This window comes from Dunckerocampus dactyliophorus, chromosome 9, assembly GCF_027744805.1.
Source record: "Dunckerocampus dactyliophorus isolate RoL2022-P2 chromosome 9, RoL_Ddac_1.1, whole genome shotgun sequence".
NCBI lineage: Eukaryota > Metazoa > Chordata > Actinopteri > Syngnathiformes > Syngnathidae > Dunckerocampus > Dunckerocampus dactyliophorus.
The window spans coordinates 28,220,192-28,245,283 of NC_072827.1; the positions used below are offsets into that span (position 1 = coordinate 28,220,192).

At 42.0% G+C, this 25,092-nt stretch overlaps 1 protein-coding gene across 2 annotated transcripts; it reads right to left on the reverse strand.

Annotated features, from left to right (window-relative positions):
- Positions 1–465: 465 nt before the first annotated feature.
- On the reverse strand, positions 466–23,890 carry LOC129187978 (protocadherin-17-like). 2 transcript variants are annotated; one of them, XM_054787864.1, is made up of 4 exons: positions 20,298–23,888; positions 17,968–18,026; positions 17,654–17,823; positions 466–2,856 (listed from the first exon to the last, which is right to left on the reverse strand). In XM_054787864.1, the coding sequence occupies exons 1-4, from the start codon at positions 22,767–22,769 to the stop codon at positions 2,285–2,287; spliced, it is 3,273 nt and encodes a 1,090-aa protein (XP_054643839.1). In that variant the 5' UTR covers positions 22,770–23,888; the 3' UTR covers positions 466–2,284. The 2 variants fall into 2 exon arrangements, with proteins under 2 accessions (XP_054643839.1, XP_054643840.1); XM_054787865.1 differs by lacking the exon at positions 466–2,856 and adding an exon at positions 8,754–9,895 and having other exon boundaries at positions 20,298–23,890.
- Between the last annotated feature and the right edge of the window lie 1,202 nt (positions 23,891–25,092).

Below are 25,092 nucleotides of genomic sequence, written 5' to 3' on the forward strand. Positions count from 1 at the left end.
GACTGGTCGTCATCATTAGCAAGGCATCATTCACATTCATACCTATGGGCAATTTAGAGTCTCCAATTAACCTAACATGCATGTTTTTGGAATGTGGGAGGAAACCCACACACACACAGGGAGAACATGCAAACTCCACACAGAGATGCCCAACGGAGGTTTGAACCCAGGGCTTCCTGATCTCCTGACTGAGTGGCCAACATGCTAACCACTCGGCCACCTACTTGAAAAGTATTTTTCAAAAACAAACACTTGTGCTCAGCTTTTTAAAAAATATAAACAATCAACGTACCATATGTCTTCCAAAGTGACTTCTGACATTCTCAGCATATAACATATGATGCAGTACTAAGGGGGGACCAGATAATGAAAAAGGCTACTGTTGCGTTAACATGTATTAATTAAGCACTGCGTCGAGCACAGCCTGGGAAGTCATCAGTTAAAAATAACGCCCCTCCATGCACACAGTGTATACAAATTTAATAAAATACACAAGTACAGTACAGTAGCCCACATTCACGTGTAAGCCCAGCTTATTTTCCACATAAACAGCAGAGAGGACGACAATAAAATTACAAATACATTCTTAAAAAAATCATTTCATAGGAACCTTGAATGGTTGTTATGAAAAGGGACGTCCCCTGTTGCACCACCATTGACAGTTCATAAGACACTTCACTTTTTTTGTATTTAACGCCACTGATATGTGATATGTCGTTGGCCTTTTGATTCTTCAAAGTGATGCTCCTTAAACACTAAATGGAGACAGATAGCTACACCGTACAAAAGCAGACAGGACTCAATAGCTTAACAGTAGCGGTTTTGTTCCAACAGCCACACAAGATGGGACCTCGAGATGTGTAAAATACGGACATCTAAACTGACAAATACAGTACACTATGGAAACACTTGAAAGTCAGGAACGCACTTGATTAGCCCGCAAACCTTCACAGCAAGGACACAAAGTTCACCTAAACACAACAAGTCACTAGGGATGGGCATAATGATCAGCTAATCACTCATTTGATCATTAAGAAGTCATGGATGGTTTGAAATTGATTGTTGATCATGTGGAGTGCACTACTTGACTGCAACCAGCAGAGAAGCAGTTGATTCATTCTCAACGGGTCTGCCACCTAAAGAAAACAAAGCGACGTGCGGTATATGCAAAATATCCATTATTGTAACACGCTGCTTGACATTTCTCAAAGTTCGGACATTTGAAATGTTACATTTTTTTCATAATTTATATTTTTGAGTTTCCGGCTGTTTCATAAAATATAGATTATATTGTTATGTCAATTTTCAACATAAACCCGGCATGAGAGTGGTGCGATCCTGCCTTTTCCTTTCTTCGCCATCCATTTTTACCATATTGGCCCGAATATAAGATGACCCGGACTATGAGAGGACTCCTCTTTGTGAAAACCTATTTTTTGAAAAATATCTTTTAAGACATCAAAAAGAAAATGAATGTTCTTTTTGGTGTGTGTGAGTGTCAGGAAGAAAAGCTCTGACTCCCTTGGGGAGAAGTCAAGCGGTGGCACCTGTGGGTTTAAATCTTTACCCCAAATATAAGACAACCTGTCTTTGTCAGAATTTTGTAGGGAAAAAAATACTCATACCAGTCTCATACCAAGGGTTGATACAGTATTTTTATATTATTTATTTTCATCTTGTTTTCTCCCTTTGTGATTGCTATACAATTCATCATTTTTCATCTGTTTTTATTATTTGAGTGTGTATTTATTTGTTTTGATTGTTAAATGTTTTGATGGCGTTTGATGTTTTTTTTGTTGTTTTTTTTTTGTTTTTTTAGTATTTTAGTTGTGTAACTCTGTGCAGCACTTTGGAAACATTTGTTGCTTAAATGTGCTATACAAGTAGATTGGATTGGAAATTCGGAACGTTGCAAAAAATTTGCATCTCACAGGCCCGCTCACGATACCACGTGAAAAGGATGATTGGGAAGTTGACATACAGGCACAAGTTATTCAGCTTAATACAACACAGACATGGAAACAGGAGTTCAGAACATTCAGCAAGAGATGCTAATATTAAAACAAAATCAATTGATCAACCTTGATATTCCCCGTCGTTGTCAAAAAATGCCCATCCCTTCAAGTCACTGAGTAAGAAACGAAGAAACACGCAAAGCAGATGATTTTTGGTTATACAATGTTTGGACCCCAAAAAAACAAACAACAACAAAAGAAAAACAATCCACCCCAATCACATGCTTGTCGGCCAAGAGCGTGTGGGGGTTGGAACGGGGTCACCCATGTCAGATCCCCGAGTCTGGCGTCTCGTACTCGGACACGCCGCACTCCTGGCTGATGACTGAGCTGTGAATGAGGCTGCTGGACAGCGCCTTAGGGCGGAGCTCGCAGGTCAGGTAGGAGGGCTCCTCCAATTCAGTGTGCAGCGGGGAGCACTGGCCATCTGGCGGGCCATAGGCACTGCTGTCTGAACCCCCCTCCCTCTCCTCTTTGACCTCTCGCTCGCCAGAGTCCAGGGCCGTCCCTCTCTTAGTGGGACTTCCGGGGGTGGGTGGACTCTCCTGTAGGGGCGGGCATGCTGCACGCTGCGATTTTAAGTACGGTTTGACGTTGGCCACTAGGATGGTGCTGTCCCGCTGCTCTTTCCCGAAGGTGCTGAGGGCTTTCCGGCTACCGCGGCTGATGGTGCCATAAATCTCTGTCTCTACCATGGCATCCATTCCCACGGGGATGAAAAGGTTGGTGCGATTATCGGCACTATCCGCTTGGCTTCCGATCCGTAACTTTGGCATCCAGCATCTGTCAGAGTGTCCCAGTGCACGACACTCATCGGTGCAGTGGACTGATTTGTCTTGTTCTGCAAAAACAGTTCAACATTTGTTACTGGATCCTGCTGCATTACAAAGAAAGAACGTGTTAAACAAGGAACATCAATCATGAGTTCAGAAAAACTGAAAATGAAATAACATCTGTAAATATTGTATGAAATGTTTTTTATACATTACTGGAGAAGAACATGCAGCCTTTTGCAAAAAGGGCAGAGTGAAAACAAAACACACATTAATATGCATGCCTTTATTATTTGTATCCGTCTTTCTGTCTACAGTCATTGCAACAGATGAGTTATAATATTTGTGACAGTGTGAATTAAATGATGATAAAAAAATATGCAATGATTTATTATTTATATTTGTTATATTGCTGCCATACATAACTAAAAATGTTGATTTAATCGAGGCAAAAAACAATGCAGGTGTATTTTAAAATGTTTACTGTCCCACAAATGGTCGCTAAACGATATTATTATTATTTTCACAGGCGGTTTGTACTGTCTATCAAATCTTCAGAACATTTCTTGAAATGCCGGCTTTTCAACTGTTTTAAAGAGCAGCATTTCTTTGGCGATGTATTGAACTACAGTCTCTGTGAACGCACACGATTTTGCGCTGTTCAGTTTGTATTTACTTTGCCGATCAAACGTCTCAGTGAGTGTTGACTGTCGGTGTGTAGTTTTTTTTCCCATATGGGAAAACTGGGTCGGGTGGATATGTTTGAGGTGGGCAAGTTTTTTTGTTGCATTTTATGTTACTACCATTTTTCCAACCAATTCGGCATATTGGCTCGTTTGTGTTCCTTGCATATTCTCACACAGGAGATAAGGCAATTGGCTTTGCAATCATCTGTTTTCCTAATTTATACTACGTTGCCTTGCATTGGTCCTCACTCTTTTGCTGTGTGCATGCTAGCGGCCCCGCCTCTCCCTCCACGTAGACAAAGCGATTTTTTGACTAACAAGAGTTCTCACGTCATTCAAATACCGTTCGCATGTAGGTTTTGCGCATCTAGGTGTTGAAGCAATGCATAAAGTGAACCCTCTTCCTGCATGTTTGGAGGCGAGAGATGCATGCATATGGCAATATATAGGGCCCGTCAAAACTATCCAGTTAATTTCCATTTGTGATTCATTCATTTATTTATTTTTGCAAGACAGTTTTTGTCTGAACGTTTTGATTTCGTGTGATCTCTTGTGACACACCTAACAAAAAACGAAATATAAGGCATTCAGAAGACGTGATGTAATGTAATATCTGTGACTTGTTGTGTGCGCCTTTAAGAGACTGAGCCTGGGAAGTGACGTGTATGACGTCAGCTAGCCAGAGTTGACTCTGTTTATCTAGTTAGCAGTGCAGAGAGTGCGAGTGAATGACGTGAGTCGTGGCTGACAGCAGCTCCTGTGTGAATGTTCACTGCATATGCCGTTCTCCGCTTGTTAATAAAGCGATTGAAGTGAATCGTCGACGTGAGTCTCTCCTTAACCACAAACAGGGGCACTACAGTAGTATTCTATGCTGATCACCAGATGTAACAGTAATCTTACGTTATGTTACATTGGTACGACAATAGCCACCACAGGTAGTACTGTCCAGAAACTGGAATGTGCGTGATATTCTACAGTCGACCCTTGCTACATCGCAGTTCGAACATCACTCCCTCACTCTATTGCAGTATTTGAAACATTCATTAATTAATAAATGATGCCTGTTTCGTGGTTGACTACAGCCTATTATTAATCAACAAATATGCATATTTATGCAAATTGTACTTTTTTTCCCCCAAATTACGCATTTTCAAGCATAAAAATGGCTGAATGAAAGAAAATACAAAGCCATTAAGACCACCAACTTGTGAATGTACTACTATTCTACATCAGTCGCTAGGTGTCAGTAATTGTTCGGTGAGACCACCACCAAAGCACCAAACTTGAACAACTGGCTTTTATTGCAGGTTTAAATTATTTCACAACAGGCAATATAATAATGACATCATAATAATCATAATAATAGCTCATGTTACTCTTGCGGCCATAGTCCACAACAAACTAAAACTCAACTCTGAACTCCCGACACCACTTCCTATCTGCTACTATCTACTTCCCGACAAGGTAAACTGTCTTAAATGGCTTATTTTATTGAATTATATACACAATATTGTGTAATACGAGTGTAAAGGTGAATATAGGCGTGTTCGTTCATGTCTAGATGTCTCTAATCATGTTAAAAAAGGTATTTAGAAGATCATAAACACATTTTCTATACCATAACTATGGAAATATTCCATTTATAAAAATGGAATCCTACTTTGAGGAAATTTACTTATGGTGTTCTGGGAAATTTGCATTCTGCCTGCCCCCTCATGATGAAAAACTGCATTTTTGTATTGTTTGTCTTTTTGACATTGACTGATTCCTCATATTCATAAACTGTCCATCATCACGATGCATGACTTGAAATTTCTCAAACAAAACTACTGTCTGCAGAACGAAAATGTGAAACATTAAGGAACATTAGCCTGATGATGACACATTAAAATGATGAACGATTTTGTTTGAGTTATTCATAAAATATATTTTATACATTGCCAGAAAATTTCAAAACAAGGCCTTATCTTACCTTATCTAACAGTGGCTGAGCGACAGTTTGCAACGTTATGGAAACTTTGCATTGCACACAGGCCCCCTCATGATGCCACATTAAACTGATGAACAAAGCATGTATGCATCATTTGGATTATTTATATATTTTCCCTCATTGCGGGTCAGTGCAACAGATGAGGGATTCATAATATTCATGAATGCCTTTTTTCCCCTCTCTCTGCAAACCATTGAAACGTGCGTAGGTGTTTCCTGGAAAATGTGCTTGTGGTGCAGAGGAAGTATTTTTTCTGATGCACAAACAGCAAAAAAACAAAACAAAAAAAAAATCAGCTGTGTAAGTTGCATCAGACTGTACACTATATAGCCTTATAGCTTTCCAAATTGTGTTAAATTTATCGTCAAAAGTCAAATTGGAGTTTGGATGCTTGCCTTTTTTTTCCCCTCTTAAGACTTTATTGTATCGTAATCAGGTCCCTATTTGCATTTCCTGCCCATTTTTCATTTCGCTCCTTATTAGATGCGTCATATATAATGACCCGTCCTTGCCACAAAATGACCTCATTTGCATGCAAGGAAACGAGAAATGTCGGGAAAAAACAATTATTCTATTCCGAAGATGAATACTTATTGGTGCAAATTAGCAGTGAGTGAAAAACAATTACCTTCAAAACACTGCAAGGATTTCATATTTAATGGCGGGTAGTGATTGTTTTTAATGCTGCCTTTGAGTCTTTGCATATCCTCCCCATTGCCTCGCATCCTCTCAATGACCAAAACATGTTGGGTTAATTGGTGATTCCAGCATGCCTTCAGGCAGGAGTGTGAATTGTTGTCTGTCCCTATATGCCAACCCTGTGATTGACCGGCGACATGTCCACAGTGTGCCCCGCCCCCTTCCTGTACCGCGTTGACTTGGAGAGACGCCATCTGCACAGTATCAGCAGCAGGCTATAGATAATGAATGAATAATGAATGACTGTTTATGTCTGTTGATGCAAAGAACACACTGATCTAATCTAGCGCCAAACTGATAACTGATGCTGTTCATCGCAAAATTAGTCACGACAAGCGAAGTCGAGCCATGCGTCCTCACTGGCTCGCAAACAAAATAAACACGCGGAATGAGCCACTTGTTATTGCAGCATTTACGCCGCAATCAACATTTATGTGACGACGCCGCAATAAGTATTAGTGGTTTGAGGCTATGCGTTCCAAATGTCTTGGCAAAACAAGCAGTCAATAGTAACGGTTGGGTTTTTTTGCTTCATAAAGTAAAAAGGAAGCAAGCCCTTCCAACTACAAAAGCATAAAGTTATTCTTCCTGCTGTTCATCTGCCTGTTTTAATTTAGCTGTAATGATCAATTAATTGCTGGGAATTATGTCATTTACTCACAAAGGCACACCTACCCAGCTCGTCTGCCCGCCTCAAAGTATGAATGAGACACTTGAATGATGATGAATGAAATACTGATGAGGTGGTGAGTGCCAGCCTACAACCAATGAGTGAGGCTTTTCCTCTTTGTTCCAAGGGAATCTTCCTCCCAGTTTGCTGGGCTTGGAAGTTCAAAGAAACAAAAAGAATCCACACGCTGCAGGAGATGAGAACAACAGCTTCATGTAGCCAGCTCATTTACACCATAGTGCTTGTTGTTGGTCAACACATGCAGCACTTTAAAGCCTTAGGGGGTGCTTACACAGCACACTTTTTAACTGAAAAGTCATTAAGAAACTGCCATTTTCAAACGTAGTTTACACTGCGACAGCATTTCGGAGTCTTAAAATGCAAACATTTGAAAATGGGTGGATGTTTTTTCGAAATGACACGGACATTATTTTGAAAAAATGCAAAAACTGTCGACATGCATCTTAAATGTCCTCTTTTATTTATTTAAGGGACTTTTTAAAGGTGTTCTAACAGCAATATATGTCCCTAGAGTGTGTTAATGAGCACCAAACATGACAAAAATTTCCCTCACTCGACTTTTGAAAGAGGCGCCCCAACTGCCATTTTTGATGTTCCGTGTCTCACAGAGGGGGAAGCTTTGTAAAAAAAAATCCAACAAAAACCAACAGGCTTCACCACACATCTTAAAATAAAGCCAAAATAAAATCAGTCAGCATATGTGGGAGCTGTAAGTTAGATTTTTTTTTGCTTCAGCAAATCGGCTTGTGAGTATGATGTTGCTGTAAAACGTGAAATTTGCCATTTGTACCGTCTCTTTACACTGTAACAACGGCTTTTGAGCCTGAAAATGCACACAGGTCTCAAAAGTGGAAGATTTAAAAAATAATACCGTTATTATTTTTGTGTAAAGGTTGAAAACAGTTGTTGGCGAAAACAAAGGACGTGAGTGTTAAGTGCTGAGTATCTGTATGCACGAGTTAAGGTTGTACTGATGTGTCTCCTTGCGTGCAAGTTTGATTAAACTGTACTTCTCATTATTCTCAAGCCACTTGTCTTGTCTCTCATCTATTCCCTTGACAACAACACAACAAAACTACAATGGTGGACCACAGCATTTTTGGAGGCTTTGTGCTTATATTGCTACAGTAGTTACGTCAACGCTACCTCGCCCAGCCAGATTGCATCAAATTTTAAACTCTTATATAACACATAAAGTCGTCCCTCACCACGTTGCGCTTTGAATTGTGTGGCTTCACTCTATCATGGTTTATCAAAAATAGATTGATTTGTGTTTGAATAATATTATTTTTAAAAAGTGCAGTGTTCTACACTGGTCACTAGGTGTCAGTGATGTTACTGTAATGCAAATCCCCCATTTGCTGCGTTTATTGTTTATTCCTTATTTATAAATGAAATATTTTTGTGATTAGAGCACAGAAAACCTGTTTACAACTTTCTGTTTTTTGGTAACATGATTAGAGCCCTTTAGACATAAAATAACACCCCTATAGTCTCCTTTACACTGGTATTACTCAATATAGCAGACAAGTATAGTAAACAAGCAATATAAAATATAAATAAGACTTGAGCTTGTGTGTGTTGCGACAAATGTGTTCTCTAAGGGAACTGAGTGAGTGATGTCAGAGGTTCAGAGTTGAGTTTCAGCTTGCAGTGGGTTACGACCACAGCACTAGCCTGTGTTTTTATTACTTTTTTATATTAGGGATTAATGTGCCTGTTGTGAGATCATTCAAACCTTCAATAAAAGCCCAGTGCATGTGTGTATGTATGTCTCACCGAACTTTACAGTAACATTACTGACAGTGTAGAATACTACACACCAACATCTTTGAATGCATTTTTTGAATGCCTTATATTATTATTTTAGTTCATGTAGCCATTTATATGCTTAAAAATGCTTAATTTAGGCAAAAATAGATCAAATGCACCTAAATATGCATTTTTTTTTACTAATAATATAATAACATTATATTATCAGTATATAATAATATTTTTGAAAAACTTGCAATTGGCTGGCGACCAGTCCAGGGTGTACCCCGCCTCTCGCCCGAAGTCAGCTGGGATAGGGTCCATCATACCCCCGTGACCCTAAGTAGCATAAGCGGCATAGAAAATGGATGGAGGGATGGATTTTTGAAAAACCGTGATAGCGTGACGACGCGACAGTGAACTCAATGGAAAAATATGTTTAGAAATGAAAACAACGTGGATGTCAACCACCGTTATGTGTTCAACTTTGTGCGTTCCACTGTATTTTGCAACAGGTACATTTTTCCTCTATTCTTTTACAGCACCCCAATCTATGTTGAAACAACCAGTCTTTTATTTATTTCTTTATTTTGACCCTGTCACATTACATGCAGTTTAACGTGACCGAGATCAAGAGAAATACAAGTACATGTGGGTTCAAAATGCATTTCACATCAAAAGGACGGACTAAAACATAGCTTTGATTTGGCAAAGGTACACCTTGTACATACTGGAGTGCTTTGCTTTGAAGCATGCACGCCTCTGATTACGCTCCTCTGCCATTTGTTTCTCCATTTTTCTTCCATAGAGAAATGCTTTTTTTTTTTTGCAGATAGACAAGAGCAGACCGATAAGCGAGGCAGGAAGATGCGGCGCTCATTTCCATGGCAGCCATCAGTACTGAAGAGGAGCTCGCAGATGATACTGATGAAGAGATGTGTGCGCTTAGAAGGTCCGGGAAATCACACTCCGGTATTATGTGATTGTTCTTTTCTATCTCCCACGGTGTAAGTCATTGTGTCACACAAAATCTTTTTTGGCTCACAAGCAGGAGTTTCTATTTTCTCTCTCCTAAATTAATGATGTTGTTTTTTTAAATGCTGAGTTTAATGGTCACACGTCATTCCGCGTATTAATAAATAATCAAGAATGTTTGGGGGACATAAATCACATTTCAGCGTAACTTCTTTTGATTAAAAGTGGGGGAGGAAGGCTGATGATGAAACCGGGATGCTTTCATGCCATTGTTCCTGCCGTTGGCTTGCTTTCTCTTTTTTCATCTTTGTCTGAATGAAAGAAATAATAGTTGAATATCAACTCAAGGCTCAAGTGACAGCATCGTGCACTGACTTCACATAAAATAACAATGAAAGTCTTTCACATCTTATTGGGTAAATGTGGAAAAAGGAAAACAAAGAAGGTGCACGCCCATTATAAATAGAATGAGAGAACGCCTAGCAACATCCCCACAGTGCATCTGGCGTCTGTGAGAGGGAATAAATATTCAGGGTGCATGATGGTGGAAGCTTCACTCCAGGTGCATATATTACCTGTATCAAAGCAGCCAGCAGGATGGAGGCACAGCAAAGGTAAAGATATAAAAGCAATACTACTTAACCCATGAGCCTTTTTGTTTAGAGCAAATATTTTGCAATGTCTCTTTTTTCAGCAATGCTATTTTGTCATTATCTATAAAACAGAGGCTCTGGAACTCACGAAAAGGGAGAATGGAGTCGGATGGGGCGGTCTTGAAAATCTTTCCCATATTCTCATTTGAATTTACAAGGAAGTCATATCCGGGGTGTCTGGGGGCCACTTGCGGCCCGCAGCTGTTTTTTTCTTTTTTTTTTTTTTATTGGCCCGCGGCACATTTAAAAAATATAATTGGGGAAGAAAACTAAAAGAAAAAAATAACAAACAACAAAAATGGACAAATCAGCAGTAATTTCCCTCACAATAAAAAATTGTAATTCAGCAAGAAAAAATCGGAATTTAATTTAATATGCAATATGAGGAAAAATAACATCATTTTATAGCATACGTTTGAAATATGATAGAAAAAAGATGTTATTTTATAGAGAAAACAATGAATAAAGTTATAATTTGTGGAAAATTAGGTTGCGGAAATAATTACGACTACGAGAATAAAGTCCAAATTACGAGAAGAAAATTGACAAGAAATTCAAGAAGTTCAAATTGTTGGACAATTACAAAAAAAAAATGAAAAAATGAAAAAAAAGAAGCAGTAATTGTAGGAGAAGAAAGTTAAAATTTTAAGAGAAAAAAGTCGTATTCTAACAAGAAAAAAAGTCACAATTTTACCTCAATACATAAACTCACAATATTATGAGGGAAAATAGTGAAACTTTAGAAGCATAGAGTTGAAATATTAAAGAAAAAATACTTTTTAGAAAAGTCATAATATTATAAGAAACAAAAGTTCTCATTTTTGGAAAATTAGGTTGGAGAAAAAGTTCTAATATTATGGGAATAAAGTACAAGTATAATGGGAATAGTCATAGTATAACAAAAAGACAATTTAGGAAGATTGGTTAAGAAGTGAGTTGAAATATTTTGAAAATTTTAAAAAAGCAGCAAGCATGGGAAAGGAAGAGCACAGTTCATACTAAAAATGCGTTTTCACCTATATCACAAAGTTGAGATGCAGTTTTTTCTTGAAATATATATAAAATATATATAACTTCTTAGCATATCTACATGTGTTCCTTTAAGCCTAGGTTCCAACCGGACATTTTGGCGTTCCCCAAATTGTTGTTTTTATGTTCGTGGAGAACGTAGTTGCAGTGGCTGTGAAGGAGGAAGCTCTCGACACACCTGGAGGATGTACACAATATCTGAACGTGCATGAGCCGCACTAATCACGTATGTGCGGTGCAGGTGTGGCACACGACACACATAGGAGTCCGCAAGTGCGACGTATGAAAAAATGAACATTTCGCTGAAATCTGTCACCGGCAAATCGTATGAAAAGTTGGCCATACAGACGATGCACGGAGACGTACGAAGTGCGTAAGTTTGTCTTGCAACCGGAGAAAAATGGTAAGTGCCGGAGTTCACACCTCTGCTGCCGGTCTGTGGCCAGTCTACAGCTCGAAAATCAACATGTCACACGCACGCCATTTCTTGCGATTTTTGCACGTAGACCGGCCGTAGGACCCCGTATGACGATCATTTTTCAGTATGTGGCCCTCGGTGGAAAAAGTTTTGACACCCCATATAATGTTTATAGCTGGGATATTGTTTTTAGTACACCCCATTGAAATGATTGTAGTACTGTACATTACAGGTAAGATTTTGTTTTACTTAATGAACTTTTCCATCTTATGGTTATAATAATGATATACCGTACCTGTAAAACCTCAGTTCATTTCAACTTTTTCACCATATCATTTTTCACTGAAACCACCATGTGATGTCCATTTTGACGCAAGTTACCAGATACGGTCCCTGTCCTATAATAGGCTACACATACTGTATTTATATTTCTCTTCTTATTTGAACCCTTTGGCGCAGTTGTCACTTTCCTGATGGGTCATAAAATGAAGCTAACAAACATGAAATGCTGCACTCAAAAACCTGCATCTCAATAAATTAGAACAAGGTCATTTACTTAACGGAAAGCTGTACTTTCTTTGGAATTTTGCCAATCATCCAAAATCGGCATGTGAAACATGAGCACAAGTCTTTCCCTTTTCTGTGCGTTCTAAAAAAAAAAAAAAACAGTTAGCGTGAATGAGCTAACAATGCATGCCATGGGACACACCTATATCGACTATAAAGCCCTCTAAAAAAACTCCAACAGCGTTATATACATTTATATATATGTCTTATGTATTTGCCATATGTAATGCATTCATGATAACATGTAATACTTACAGTGTTTTGATCATTTTAAACATTACCAGAGCTTCTTTCCTGGGCACATTTACGTATTTCCCATCTACGCTACTTCCATCAACAAGCAGCGTGTCAAGCGCGTGTCTGTTTGTTACTACTAATCATGGCAGACTTCGTGAGAGACGGTACCGATGACTACTTTTGGACAAATGAGGATCCAGAACCTTATCTTTTTGAGATTGAATATATGGAGGAGGAGCTGCAGGTTTTAGAAGCTGAGCTCAAGAAGAGAGCGTGAAACTTTGAAGGTAGCAGATGGTGGGGGGGGCAAGTCATTACACAGGCATGACTTGGTGATGTAAATGTGGAGCTTGTCAAGCCATGCTGATAGAAATGGAGTGAGGCATACAGTGTTACCATGGATGGAAAGGCTTGGTGTGTATGGCAAAAAAGACATTGCTCCACAGCGAACGAGGAATTGTTAGCGCTAACAAACCCTGCAGTGATAGAAACCGGAAAAGATACCCCAGACCAGCTGGACCAGATGGACAACTGTCCATCGAATAAGTCACCATATTGATTGTGATACATGGAGCACATAGCGCATGATATCACAACATTTTCATTGCATGGTATAACTGCTGTTGTACTATGCACATGACAATAAAACTCTCTTGAATCTCTTGAATCTTGAACACAGTCCATCTAGCCGTGTGTAAACGAAACATGGAATGTGGGCTAACACTTTACAGATAATTTGGCCATCTATCTTCATATGCTTGTTCTTGTTTCCTAGTCAGTACAGATTGTGTCCTATCGCATTGTTTTGAGCAGCGCTTGGTAGTGCCATGAGGCGCTGCCCAACTACGCCGCAAAAATAGTTCCTTGTGTTAGCTGCTACATTAACAACGTCGCTGTAGCTTGGTTTATATACAGGTCAGTTATATGAGTAGAACATTGTTGGCGTTTTTTCGGGGTGTTTTTTGCAGGGGCTTTATAGTAGAAATAGGTGTGTCCCGTTACGTGCATTGTTAGCTTCCACATGCTAGCTGTTTTTTAGCTGTTTTTCTCACTTTGGAATGCGCAGAAAGGACCTAGACGTGTGGACATGTTTCACATAAGGATTGTGGATGATGGGTAAAATTCCACATAAAGTGCAGTTTTCCTTTAAGTAAAAAGTGAAACTCTCAATGTGAAATGGTTTGAGAATGTACGACTTGATTCCATAGCCTACAGCTAATAAAAACGGCAAGTTCAATATCTCATCAAATTGTAAAAGTTCAATAATTCAGTATTCCCTCGTTTATCGTGTGTAATTGGCTCCAGACCCGACCTTGCTAAGTATGATTCCTTATTTACAAATCAAATACTTTTGTAGTTAGAGCATACATTTTAGAATTTGTCATAGAAAATGAATGGATGGATGGATGGAGGCATGGATGGATGGATGGAAGCATGGATGGATGGATGGGGGCATGGATGGATGGATGGAGGCATGGATGGATGGATGGGGGCATGGATGGATGGATGGAGGCATGGATGGATGGATGGAAGCATGGATGGATGGATGGGGGCATGGATGGATGGATGGAAGCATGGATGGATGGATGGGGGCATGGATGGATGGATGGAGGCATGGATGGATGGATGGAAGCATGGATGGATGGATGGAGGCATGGATGGATGGATAGAAGCATAGATGGATGGATGGGGGCATGGATGGATGGATGGAAGCATGGATGGATGGATGGAGGCATGGATGGATGGATAGAAGCATAGATGGATGGATGGGGGCATGGATGGATGGATGGAGGCATGGATGGATGGATGGAAGCATGGATGGATGGATGGGGGCATGGATGGATGGATGGAAGCATGGATGGATGGATGGGGGCATGGATGGATGGATGGAAGCATGGATGGATGGATGGGGGCATGGATGGATGGATGGAAGCATGGATGGATGGATGGGGGCATGGATGGATGGATGGAGGCATGGATGGATGGATGGAATTTCACTGTTTACGACCTTGTAAACACTGTAGTGTTGTTAACATTATTAGAGCTCTCGAGACATGAAATAGCACCCCTATAGTCACATTTACAATCAAATTACCCAATATAGTCAGCATAATAATGGAAAATAAGACAAAATATAGACTCACACATGTTCCGGTTTCTGGACAGTACTACCTGTGGTGGCTATGGTCTCATCAATGTCATGTAATGTAACACTACTGACACCCAGTGGCCAGTGTAGAATACTACATATTAGTCTTCCAAAGCCTTTTCTGAATGTCTTAGCTATTTTTATGCTTGAAAATTCTTAATTTAGGCCAGAAGTATGAAAAATTTGCTTTAATGTGCATATTTTTTACTAATAATAGGCCGTATTGAAACACGAAATAGCATGATTTAGTAATTCATATATTTTGAAAAAGCACAGTCACAGTCTGGAGATCGGGAAGACCTGGGTTCCATTCTCCCTTGGGCATTTCTGTGTGGAGTTTGCATGTTCTCCCCGTGCGTGCATGGGTTTTCTCCGGGTACTCCGGTTTCCTCCCACATTCCAAAAACATGCATGTTAGGTTAATTGGTGACTCTAAATTGTCCATAGGTATGAATGTGAGTGTGAATTCTTGTTTGTCTATATGTGCCCTGCGATTGGCTGGCGTCCAGTCCAGGGTGTACCCCGCCTGTCGCCCAAATTCAGCTGGGATGGGCTCCAGCATGCCCCCGCGAGGAGAAGCGGCATAGAAATTGGATAGATGGATGGATGATAGAGTGAAGCCGCAAAATTCGAAGCGCAATATGACGACTGTATTCTAAACTACTGGTGTCACACTGTAGTCACAAAATGAACTGTAAAGGCTTCCTGGGCCTTTAAATGGCTGCTTAGAGTCTAACTGAAATAAATGAACTTTGGCCTGATAATCACATTCACTGAGATTTTGCTGTCAGTATATGTTGTCATCATTTCAAAATGATGAGTAAAAAAGCGGGTTTTTGACTTTACAGGGTGTTATTATTTTTGTATTATGCTATTACGGAATATGTTATTACGTAATGTTATGTTTCTGTTCAAACTCTTGCTGTTGCACTTGCAACTTCATAAAAAGAAGCACTGCAAACCAGGGGTGTCCAAAGTGAGACCCAAGTGAGTTCTTTGTTCTTTCTATTGATATGTACAGTATATTATTAGATATTACAAATATACTTAGATGACAAATAAGATATGACGAATATGCTTTGTCATCCATAACACAAAGCTTATATAGTTTATAGCACAAGATATGGACTTTTAGCATCTTTAATGTACACATCAAAGTGGCCCCCACATCCTTAATTTTCTCTGTATGCTATATCGATATTTGTCTTTTTATCTGAGAGTTGTATTTATTGGAGCATTGCCTGCCAGTAGATTGCAATTTCATGTCCATACTTCCGTTTAAAAATCATTTAATAATAATAATAATAAATAATAAAGAGAGAATTTTTCTTTACGCACAAAAAACACACTAAAATCGTAGCCACGTGTACCGTTGCACCCCTAGTTAATAGTGACATATAAAAATAAAACACTTTATCCTTAACTTTACTGACAAAAAGTCGCGTCTCGTTTATTAACAGTCTTAGTAGTCACACAAGTGTAAAAACAAGTTAACCACTGTAAACCCAACTCAAACACAAAGCATTGACTCTGATAACAAGGGACGATGTGTGTGATTACGCTGGAGTCTTACTGCTTTGAATGCCAAGTACCTTCCAATAAAAATGCTCACTGAACTGAGGTCTCATGCAATCTAAAACTCTAGAAGCGTGTTTTCTTGAAAATGCTGTTCGAACTATAAATTGGTATGACCTTACCACAAAATGACATTAGTGGTTAACATCTTTTTATGCTTGTGCAGCAGTTCAATGAAATGAATTGAATATCACTATTCTTGGCGAGTTACTGCTCAAATGACAAATTCTGCCTTACTACTAATAAACCAACCCGCAACAAACTTAACCATATACCCTGATGTAATTATCTTTTCAACCTACTTTCAGGAAAAGCAGCCTCTGTTATTCAACGCCATGCATTCGCATTGCCCTTATCTTGCATACACGAGCAGCGCCATGTCAGTCAACAGGCACGTGCAAGACATCTCTTTCAATATCTCTCCGTATGATTGGCCTTAGAACCTGCTCAATCACATTCCAGAAATGTGCTGCAAAAATTGTGATTGAATTTACACCTCCCACGGAGACAAGTGTGGTCTGCCATACTTCCCCACAGCGCGCACACACACAGAGGAGGGATTCAGACTCTCTCTCTCTTTGGCAGCCACAAGAGTGTTTCTGTCTCTGCACTCCCGAGCCCGCCGCGTACAGGCAATTCATAGCGATGTAAATGGTGTGGAAAGTACCGCATTGGGGCCCGATGACCAGAGCCGTTCTCCTCCAAGGCTCGTACAAGCAAATGAAAGCCATCACCTCCTCACTCAAGCCCGCCGTTATCCTTTATCTCACCTGCGAGGCTTGCTTTCATATTTGCTGTTTGTCTGCGCTACAGCTAAATATATCAATCCCTAGCAGGTCGGTCGGGTCGCAAACAGCTTGGCAATCATCTGTGATTACACTCTTGGCAGTCATTTCAGTCCTAATTAAACTTTAATATTACTATTTTTAGTTGTAAACCAAACCAATAATAACTTAGAAGCACTTTAAGGGGCAAAAGGTGCAGGCGCCAGAAATACCTGTGACTGTCTATCACGCTTTTTTGTCCCTGTCATGTTAAGTCGAGGTATGCATGACGTATGATCAAAAGAGAAGCAGGCAGACATACACTTTGCCATGCATATGAGTTTGTTTGATGCCAAAATCAGATGCAGCATGTTTGAACGTTCCACCTTCACACAGTGGACCCTTTTATCCCCTTTAAAGCACGCCTGTACCTTTTACTCTGCAATACAAGCTCAGGGCGCCTGCCATGTAAAGCCGGCAGCCGCAGTCAAAAAAAAAAAAAAAAAACACGGCGCCGATTTACCACCTGCATGTTAAATGTTTGTCTAGCTTGGCTGTGCCCAAAGCGGGTGAAGCCGCACTTAAACGCTGGCGAGGCTCGACACATAAAATATAAACAACGTGCGCCGCAGGAGAGCGCCGAGGCATCTTGACGATGTCGGGAAGAGTCCACTCACCCTGCTCAAAAGGCTGCCCATTAACTGATGTGGCTTTCATCTTGAGGGCCTCCCTGGCAGACGTGTCACACTGGGAGCCTCTATTAGTATCCTGGTCACTATCAGCTTGGTCACTATCACCATGGCCACTGTCTCGCAGGCTCGCTCGTTCTGCATCCTTAAATGTGGAGCTGCGGCAGGAAAGGGGAAAAAAAACCACATAACTTGCCAGTCTCTCTGTACGAGCGCTGCTGTTTGATAGCCAGGCGAGCTTGATACTGGGATGAAGGAGCTCAAAAGACGCGGTCAGGGAGTGTCTGCATGTGAGCTCTTACCTTTGAACAAACGGTTGCCTGCTGCCAGCATAATTGGGCTCGGAGGGGAAGTTTTCCGTCTACAAATGACATGAAAAAATTGTGTTTTTATTTTTTTGAAAAAAACAAAACCAAAGAGCTTTCACGCAGTTTTTGATAGACACAAGAGATCCCGTAAAACAGCCGCATAAAAGCTGTTAGAGGAGGCCCGGCAAATAAGCCGCAGAGATGGCGAGATATTGCCACAACTGTGTGTACTTTCACACAGCGCAGTCAGATGATTCAATTTCCATCCGCACCAGAGTCTGGTGTGACTTATAAATAACTTGTCAGACAACAATTGCTTCCAACACAACAGGGTGGAAAGTGTCAAGTGCGAAAGTTTGCATCACAATCCTTGCATTGAGGAACACCCCCTTTGCACGGCAGCTGGAGCCGACCCTCCATCCCAGACCAATTGCAACAGAGTAAGTGTGGTCGGGGGAAGCAGGCTGCCAAATCGAAGCGTTTCAGGCTTATTCCTGAAGGGGGGAAGACGGCAGATTTACCATGTACACAACCTTAAGTATTTTGATTTTTTTCTGTGAAACAAACATACTATAGTGCGCCTGAGATCCAAAGCCCCGGAAATAGGGCCCCCTTAAAAGGCTGTGTGAAAAGGGTGTAGATTGAAATATCTGCCCTTTTTCCATGTCGCTGTTCTGGCACTGACATGGAATGAGATGGGAAAAAGTCAACTCTGCAATTTTCCACCTTCACAGGTAGTAACAGAGCCGGAAAGTACTTTAAGGGGTTGGTATTAATTATAAATCGCCAAAGTCGATTTTGGCTGACAACTCTGTTTTTTTGAGTCAGAAAAAATAAACCTATGAAAGCTGGTCAGATGTTTAAAAAAATGCCGGAATTATCTTTCTAGTCCTAGTTCTGAACCTGACAAACGTTACAAAACAAGAAGACAAATGCTTGCAATAATGGCGGAAGAAAGCGCTGTAGCTTGACACGTCACGTGAACTGTATGTGAACATTTACTATGACCAGCGGAGACACGTTACTCTTATAACTCATGTTTTTTCAACCTGAATATACTGTATGCCGAGTGGAGTTTTAAAGATCTATTTTTGATAAGACTGGGAGAACAAGGTCCGTTGTACTGGCATAGTATACATTTGACTTCAGGCATTTTTGCAGCTCTGTGTGAATGGGGACTGTTTTAAAAACGTACAAAGAAACATACCGTACATACTTACACAAAACATACTCAGTCATTCTCCTTTTAGCATGCCCTTATACCGTATGTTAGACCAGAGCTTGCATCATATTCTCTGTTTCTGTAATGGCGTGAAGCTGTGTAAAAGCACACAAAATTGCGGCAATATCCCGCCTCATTGCCGCACCTTCTGTTACGGCTCCAATGAGGCTGCATAAAAGAGGCTGAGTGTTTCAGCATCACCTGGCAAAGAGGAGGGGTATGATAAAAACACATCGCCAATGTGACCATATGTGCATCTTTGGCAAGACAAAAGAAGGAAGGCATTAGCCGCTTTCATTAGTGCCCTTTTCCCTTCATCTTGAGAATAATGTGTTTGTGTTGATCACACCCACGTAGCACATCGACTGGTGACAGCGCCAGGCCTTGTCATCTGTGTTACCATCTCCAAATGTGAGACTGACCCAGATATTTACATCGTGCACAACACATGATTCCACACGGCACGAGACGCTCGCGCTGGCCAATTAGCATGTTAGCTGGCGAGGCTCGGATGGACTCCGTCAAGGGCAGCCTCGTGCCAACTTTGGTTGCGGCTGGGCGGATCTGACCCATATTTGAAAGAGAGAGGAAGGGGGGTTGGGGGGGGGGGTGATTGTCAGAGTTACGCCATGTGCATCTTGCTGTCTGGCGCACACCGGTTGGGTAATGCGATAGGACAAGCTGCTCAAACACCTGTCCGCTCCAACATCTCAGGCCGGGTTGTGTTTTCTCTCCATAGCTGTGGATCTGCTGGGGGTCACAGCAGGCCTTGTTCAAGACTCACACTGTTTGCCTTTACCACACACAGAGACAGAGAGAGCACTTCCTCATTATGTGGCCTGCAGCTGTAGCACTTTGCGAAAGAACAAATGTGGATAAAACATTAACCTTATTAGTAAAATGCCACCTAGTACATCCTAAAACGAAGTTGTCATACCATGCTTCATTTGCAGAAAGTGCTTGCCTTAAGCGAGAAAGCAGAGGTGATAATGATGTCTGATTTTTTTTCCCCCCCAGAGTTCCACAGCTAAGCAGAGGGTGCAGATAAGCACAAATAAATAGCAGGTAAATAACACAGCACAGCGTAGTGGGGATGTCTTACCTGTATAACCGACATCCTGTTGGCAGGAGTGTCTGTGCTCAGCCCAGCAAAGCTGGAGTGGCATCCAGCCCTGGGTACTGTCAGGCTGTTGGGAGTAGTTTTCAGGTACATGACCTCCGACCTGGGCAGCGTGAGCGGCAGGGGGCTCTGGTAGTCGAAGCATATGGGAGAGGTGATGAGCGAGGGGCTGCTCACCACGTTCATGCGACTGGCCGAATCTCTTTCCTCCATCTCACTCTGCACCAGCATGATGTCACTCTTGTTGATTCGCTTTTTTTTGCCCTTCCCCGTTGGAGGATTGGAGTACTCAGGCATGCGGCAGTTATAATTCCCGCTCTCCTTATCTTGATGCTTGGACTTGACAGCGATGGCGGTCATGACTGCTAAGAGCATGACAGAGATAATGCAGAGGGTAATGATGAGGGGCAGGGATACGTCCCAGTGTTGCTGCTCGCCACTCACGCTGGAGCCCCCACCACCCGCCACCGTTTCTGTGTTGGCTTTAATGACCAGCTTAGCCACGGCGGATAAGGGGGGCTTGCCGTGGTCGGTTACCTTAACCACCAACTCCACCATGGGCGAGACGTCCTCCCATAGGGCGTGAGTGGTTCGGACCTCGCCTCCAACCGGATCAATCTCAAACAAGTGGTCGTCATTGCCCTCTGTAATCTCGTAGGTCAAATGTCCGCTTTCTCCGTGATCGTGGTCCACCGCTTTCACCGTAGCCACAATATAGCCTATACCAACATTTCGAGGCACTGGGATTTCTGCTGTATCATTCAGCAGAAGAGGCAAAATAATCACTGGGAGATTGTCGTTAACATCAAGGATGTTGACCCTGACGGTGGAGGTGCTCTCCATGTGAGGGGAGCCTCCATCTTTAGCCTGAACTTTGAACTCAAAAGATTTAGTCTGCTCGTAGTTAAAAGAGCGTGACGCGTATATGGCTCCATTGGTGGGGTTAACAGACACGTATGTATAGACAGACACGTCACCAATGTGCGACGGCAGAATGGAATATGTTACTGTTCCGTTGCGGCCTACATCTGGGTCGTGGGCCAGAACGGAGCCCAAGTACTCCCCTGGGATGTTGTTCTCGGGCACCTGTAGCACATAAATGGCCTTTGTGAAGCGAGGCGCATTGTCGTTCTCATCCAAGATCTTCACCGTGAACGACTTGGTGTAGTTCAACGAGGGGATGCCATTGTCTCTGGCCACGATGGTGACATTGTATTCATCCTTTGTTTCTCGATCCAAAGGTCTGTCAGTGAGCAGCGTGTAAAAATTGTCATTGTTCTCCTGCAGTCTGAAGGGAACATTTCCCAGCACGCGGCACTGGAGCTGACCGTTTCGGCCAGAATCTTTATCTGTCACTCTGACCAGCGCGATGACAGATTCAGAGGGCGCCGCCTCGCTGATGGCACCCTGCCGCACGGAAACAAAACTAATTATTGGTGAGTTGTCATTTTTGTCCAGCACTTTGACAGTAATTTTACAGTGGCCCGGTATGGGGTTGGGCCCGAGATCCTTTGCCTGCACATCAAACTCGATGATAGGATTCTGCTCATAGTCAATTTCCCCCTGGACCTTGATGACACCAGTGTTGGGGTCAATGGCAAACAAATCTTGTATTCGCTCAGACGCATATCCTGTAAAGGAGTACACCACCTGCCCGTTGCTTCCCTCATCTTGGTCAGTGGCGTTTAAATCTATGAGTACTTTTCCAGGCGAGGAATTCTCAGACAGTTCCAGCACATAGGAGGATTTCTCAAAAATGGGGCTATTGTCATTGGAATCGGTCACCCTGACATTGATTTGCATGGAGCCTGATCTGGGATACTCCCCTCCATCAATTGCAGTGAGGAGGAGGGTGTGATGGCTCTGGTCCTCCCGATCCAGAGGTCTTTGAACCACAAGCTCGGGATAAATAGTCCCGTCACCTCTTACTTTTAAATCCAATGAAAATGTATTGTAATCATCTCTGGTGACTTGATAAGTCTTTATCCCGTTCTCCCCAGTGTCCAAGTCATGTGCAATAGTCAGTGGGAAGCGTGTGCCCGCGGCTGCATTCTCCGAGATATCAATGTTAATGTGATCTGAGGGGAAACTGGGCGAGTTGTCATTTATGTCCTGTATGTCAATCTTGATCATGCATATTTCCTTGTCATTGGCAAACACCTCCATGGAGAGCTGGCACTTTGGGTTCCGCCTGCATAAGGTCTCTCGATCAATCCTTTGTTTGGTGAAAATTAGTCCACTCTCCGGGTCAACATCCACCAGGTGTGGTGCAGAATTTTCCAGGACTCTGAAGTTGGATTTTTTCCCTCTCTCCAGGGTCCCATAGCTGCCGTCTTTTGCAATATTACCTATGATAGTGCCAGGTCCTTGCTCCTCCGGGACGGAATAACTAAGGTTTTTCACTGTCAGGGCTTTAACCCACAGCAGAAAGAAGATGGGAACAGAGAGACGCATCCCTTCAGTTGGATATGTGGTACTGGCACACAGGAAAGAGGGGGGGGGGAACCTTGACTTTCAACCTGTTGATTATTCTGCAAAACCTTTAGAGCACTAAATCCAAAGCAGGCATGCGACTGCAGGACTAATTGGATATCAAATCGATTTGTAGACCCCCTTTAATAGGCATTAGCTCTCTCACATGCCGCTCTGCAATGATGAACTCTTTCTGTAAACAAAGATGACCGCCTGACGACACCCCGTGCATGAATTAAAGATCAAATTCAACATTGCAATGCTTTGTTTTCACTCTCCGAGGGGCTCCCACAATGAATAATCGATGAGAATAAAGTATTAATATTCCCCTCTGCGTCCAAGGTTAAAGCATGGTGAAGGTTAAGAGCTTGTCTTTCAATAGGAAGAAGAGAGGGAAAAAAGGGCAAAAAAAGAGGCGCATTGCCCTCATGCGACATCTACACCCTGCAAAGCTCCAAAATGCACCATCGGTCCGTGTTACCATTCACAGCGCATAGTGACTTTTGTCTCCTGTGCGGCACACTGTTGCATACGGAGCTGCTCGTCTCTCCTCCTCCAGCAAAGTGCATGGAGCCGGCGCTGCAGCGGCTCGCTTCGCCCCGCTCTCTCCGGTGCAACCTTTTGTGTGTTCCTGCCCTTCCTTCGCGAGGAGCATCCACAGCGGCCACTTTTTTTTTTGGTCCACTAATCAGTCCACTAATCCCATAATCCAGTCCGATTTGAAGGCGCTCCTCTTTGCATCCATCAGCGGCCACTCTTATCTGTTGCACGGCGGAGATGACGAGTCGCAGGGAGAGCGAGAGAGAGAGGAGAGAGAAAATAAGGTGCGAGATGATTGAAGATAATCAGAATGAGTCGCGTCTCCTCCTCAACTGTTGAAAGCTGCCTCCCTTCCTTGCTCCCTCCTCCTCCTCCCTTTTCCCCGCGTCTTTGCCGCACACTCCCGCGCGTATACGTGCGCACACTTTAGTGCTCCTTTTGCAGCCAAATGAGTGAGCGGTGACAGATCTCGCCTTCTAGGTGGAGCACTGGCTGGCATGAAGAAAGGCTGTACTAGTGCTACGTGATGCATTTACTGATGTGCGCGCAGTGTCAGTGCATGGGGAGGGAATAAAAGAAAAGGGAAGAAGAAAAACATGCCCGTGGTGCTGGTGGATGCTCCAAACACACAAAGATGTGAACTGAAGGATTAGGACTAGATCAATGAAAGCTACATGCGGTCACTCCAGTGAAGAGCCGGATCACACGTGATATTAAAATGGATCTAATTATATCCTCCCTCAAAACACCTCTCTGTGCGATGCAGTGCAGCAAACCACAAAATTAAACACGCTGTTGCATTTCTGACAATGTCAGTCACAACTGAGCTTCATTCTTTTTGTCAAGGCAGAATGCGTGTGTCGAATGCGGCCAGTGAGTGCTCTTTGCACCTGTTGGCAACAGAAGCTTTCACTCCAAATACAAGAACAGGTATGGTCAAATACAGGAATCCTGCATCGTCAAATGGGATCCAATGCAAGAGCTGTGTCAACAACAGTAACTGTCATGGTTGAGTTTATTTCAATCATGCTTAACTTTGCATTAAGCATCACATTAGTGCACAATAGGACATGTCTGAAAAGGAGTATGAAGAAGCAGAGCTTATTTAGTCCTACCCCGTCTCCATGTTTTAGCAATTACTGATAGTCTGTTCATTGTGTTCAACATCACATGTGACCAATTTCTCAGAGGGAAAGAAGAGCATAAGTAATGTTTCATTGTACAGTTCGCAGATTGAGTTAGAAATCTTATTCAGTAATGAAAAGAATAAATACAGGAGTAAAAACAGTAGATACGGCAAACAATGGTATTGCTAACGATTTGGTTTATTTAACAAAGTGGCATTAAGGAACATCACGTGTTTACGCTTGCACCGTTCAACATGTACAGAAGCAGATCTTATTTAATACAACCCCTTCTAAAATTACAGCAATTGCTGATAGCTTGTTCGCTTCCTGTGTTTAATATGTTCACATGTTGCCGTTCTACCTCTACAAAGACAACAAGAGCGCTGATCAACACTGAGGCTTAACATTCAGACCTATATAGTATAAGCTTGTCGTCATGTCAAATGGGATTTTCCATGTTATAATGAAAAAAGCTGCAGCCAAAAGAAACTATCTGGATCAGATCTGACCTTGCATACAAATACAGTAACTACAAAGGGGGGCAACGCTGAAAAGATAACAAGGGAATAAAAACAGAATTGCTAGAATAACATCATAATATTAGGACAATGAATGTTAACCTGTGTAGACGATTTATG

Coding starts and splice junctions, on each gene's coding strand:
- LOC129187978 (XM_054787864.1), bottom strand. CDS start 22,769: ATGCGTCTCTCTGTTCCCATCTTCTTTCTGCTGTGGGTTAAAGCCCTG. Junction 18,027..20,297: donor ACAGGATGTCGGTTATACAG/GTAAGACATCCC, acceptor TGTCATTTGTAG/ACGGAAAACTTCCCCTCCGA. Junction 2,857..17,653: donor TGGGCAGCCTTTTGAGCAGG/GTGAGTGGACTC, acceptor CTGTTTTTGCAG/AACAAGACAAATCAGTCCAC.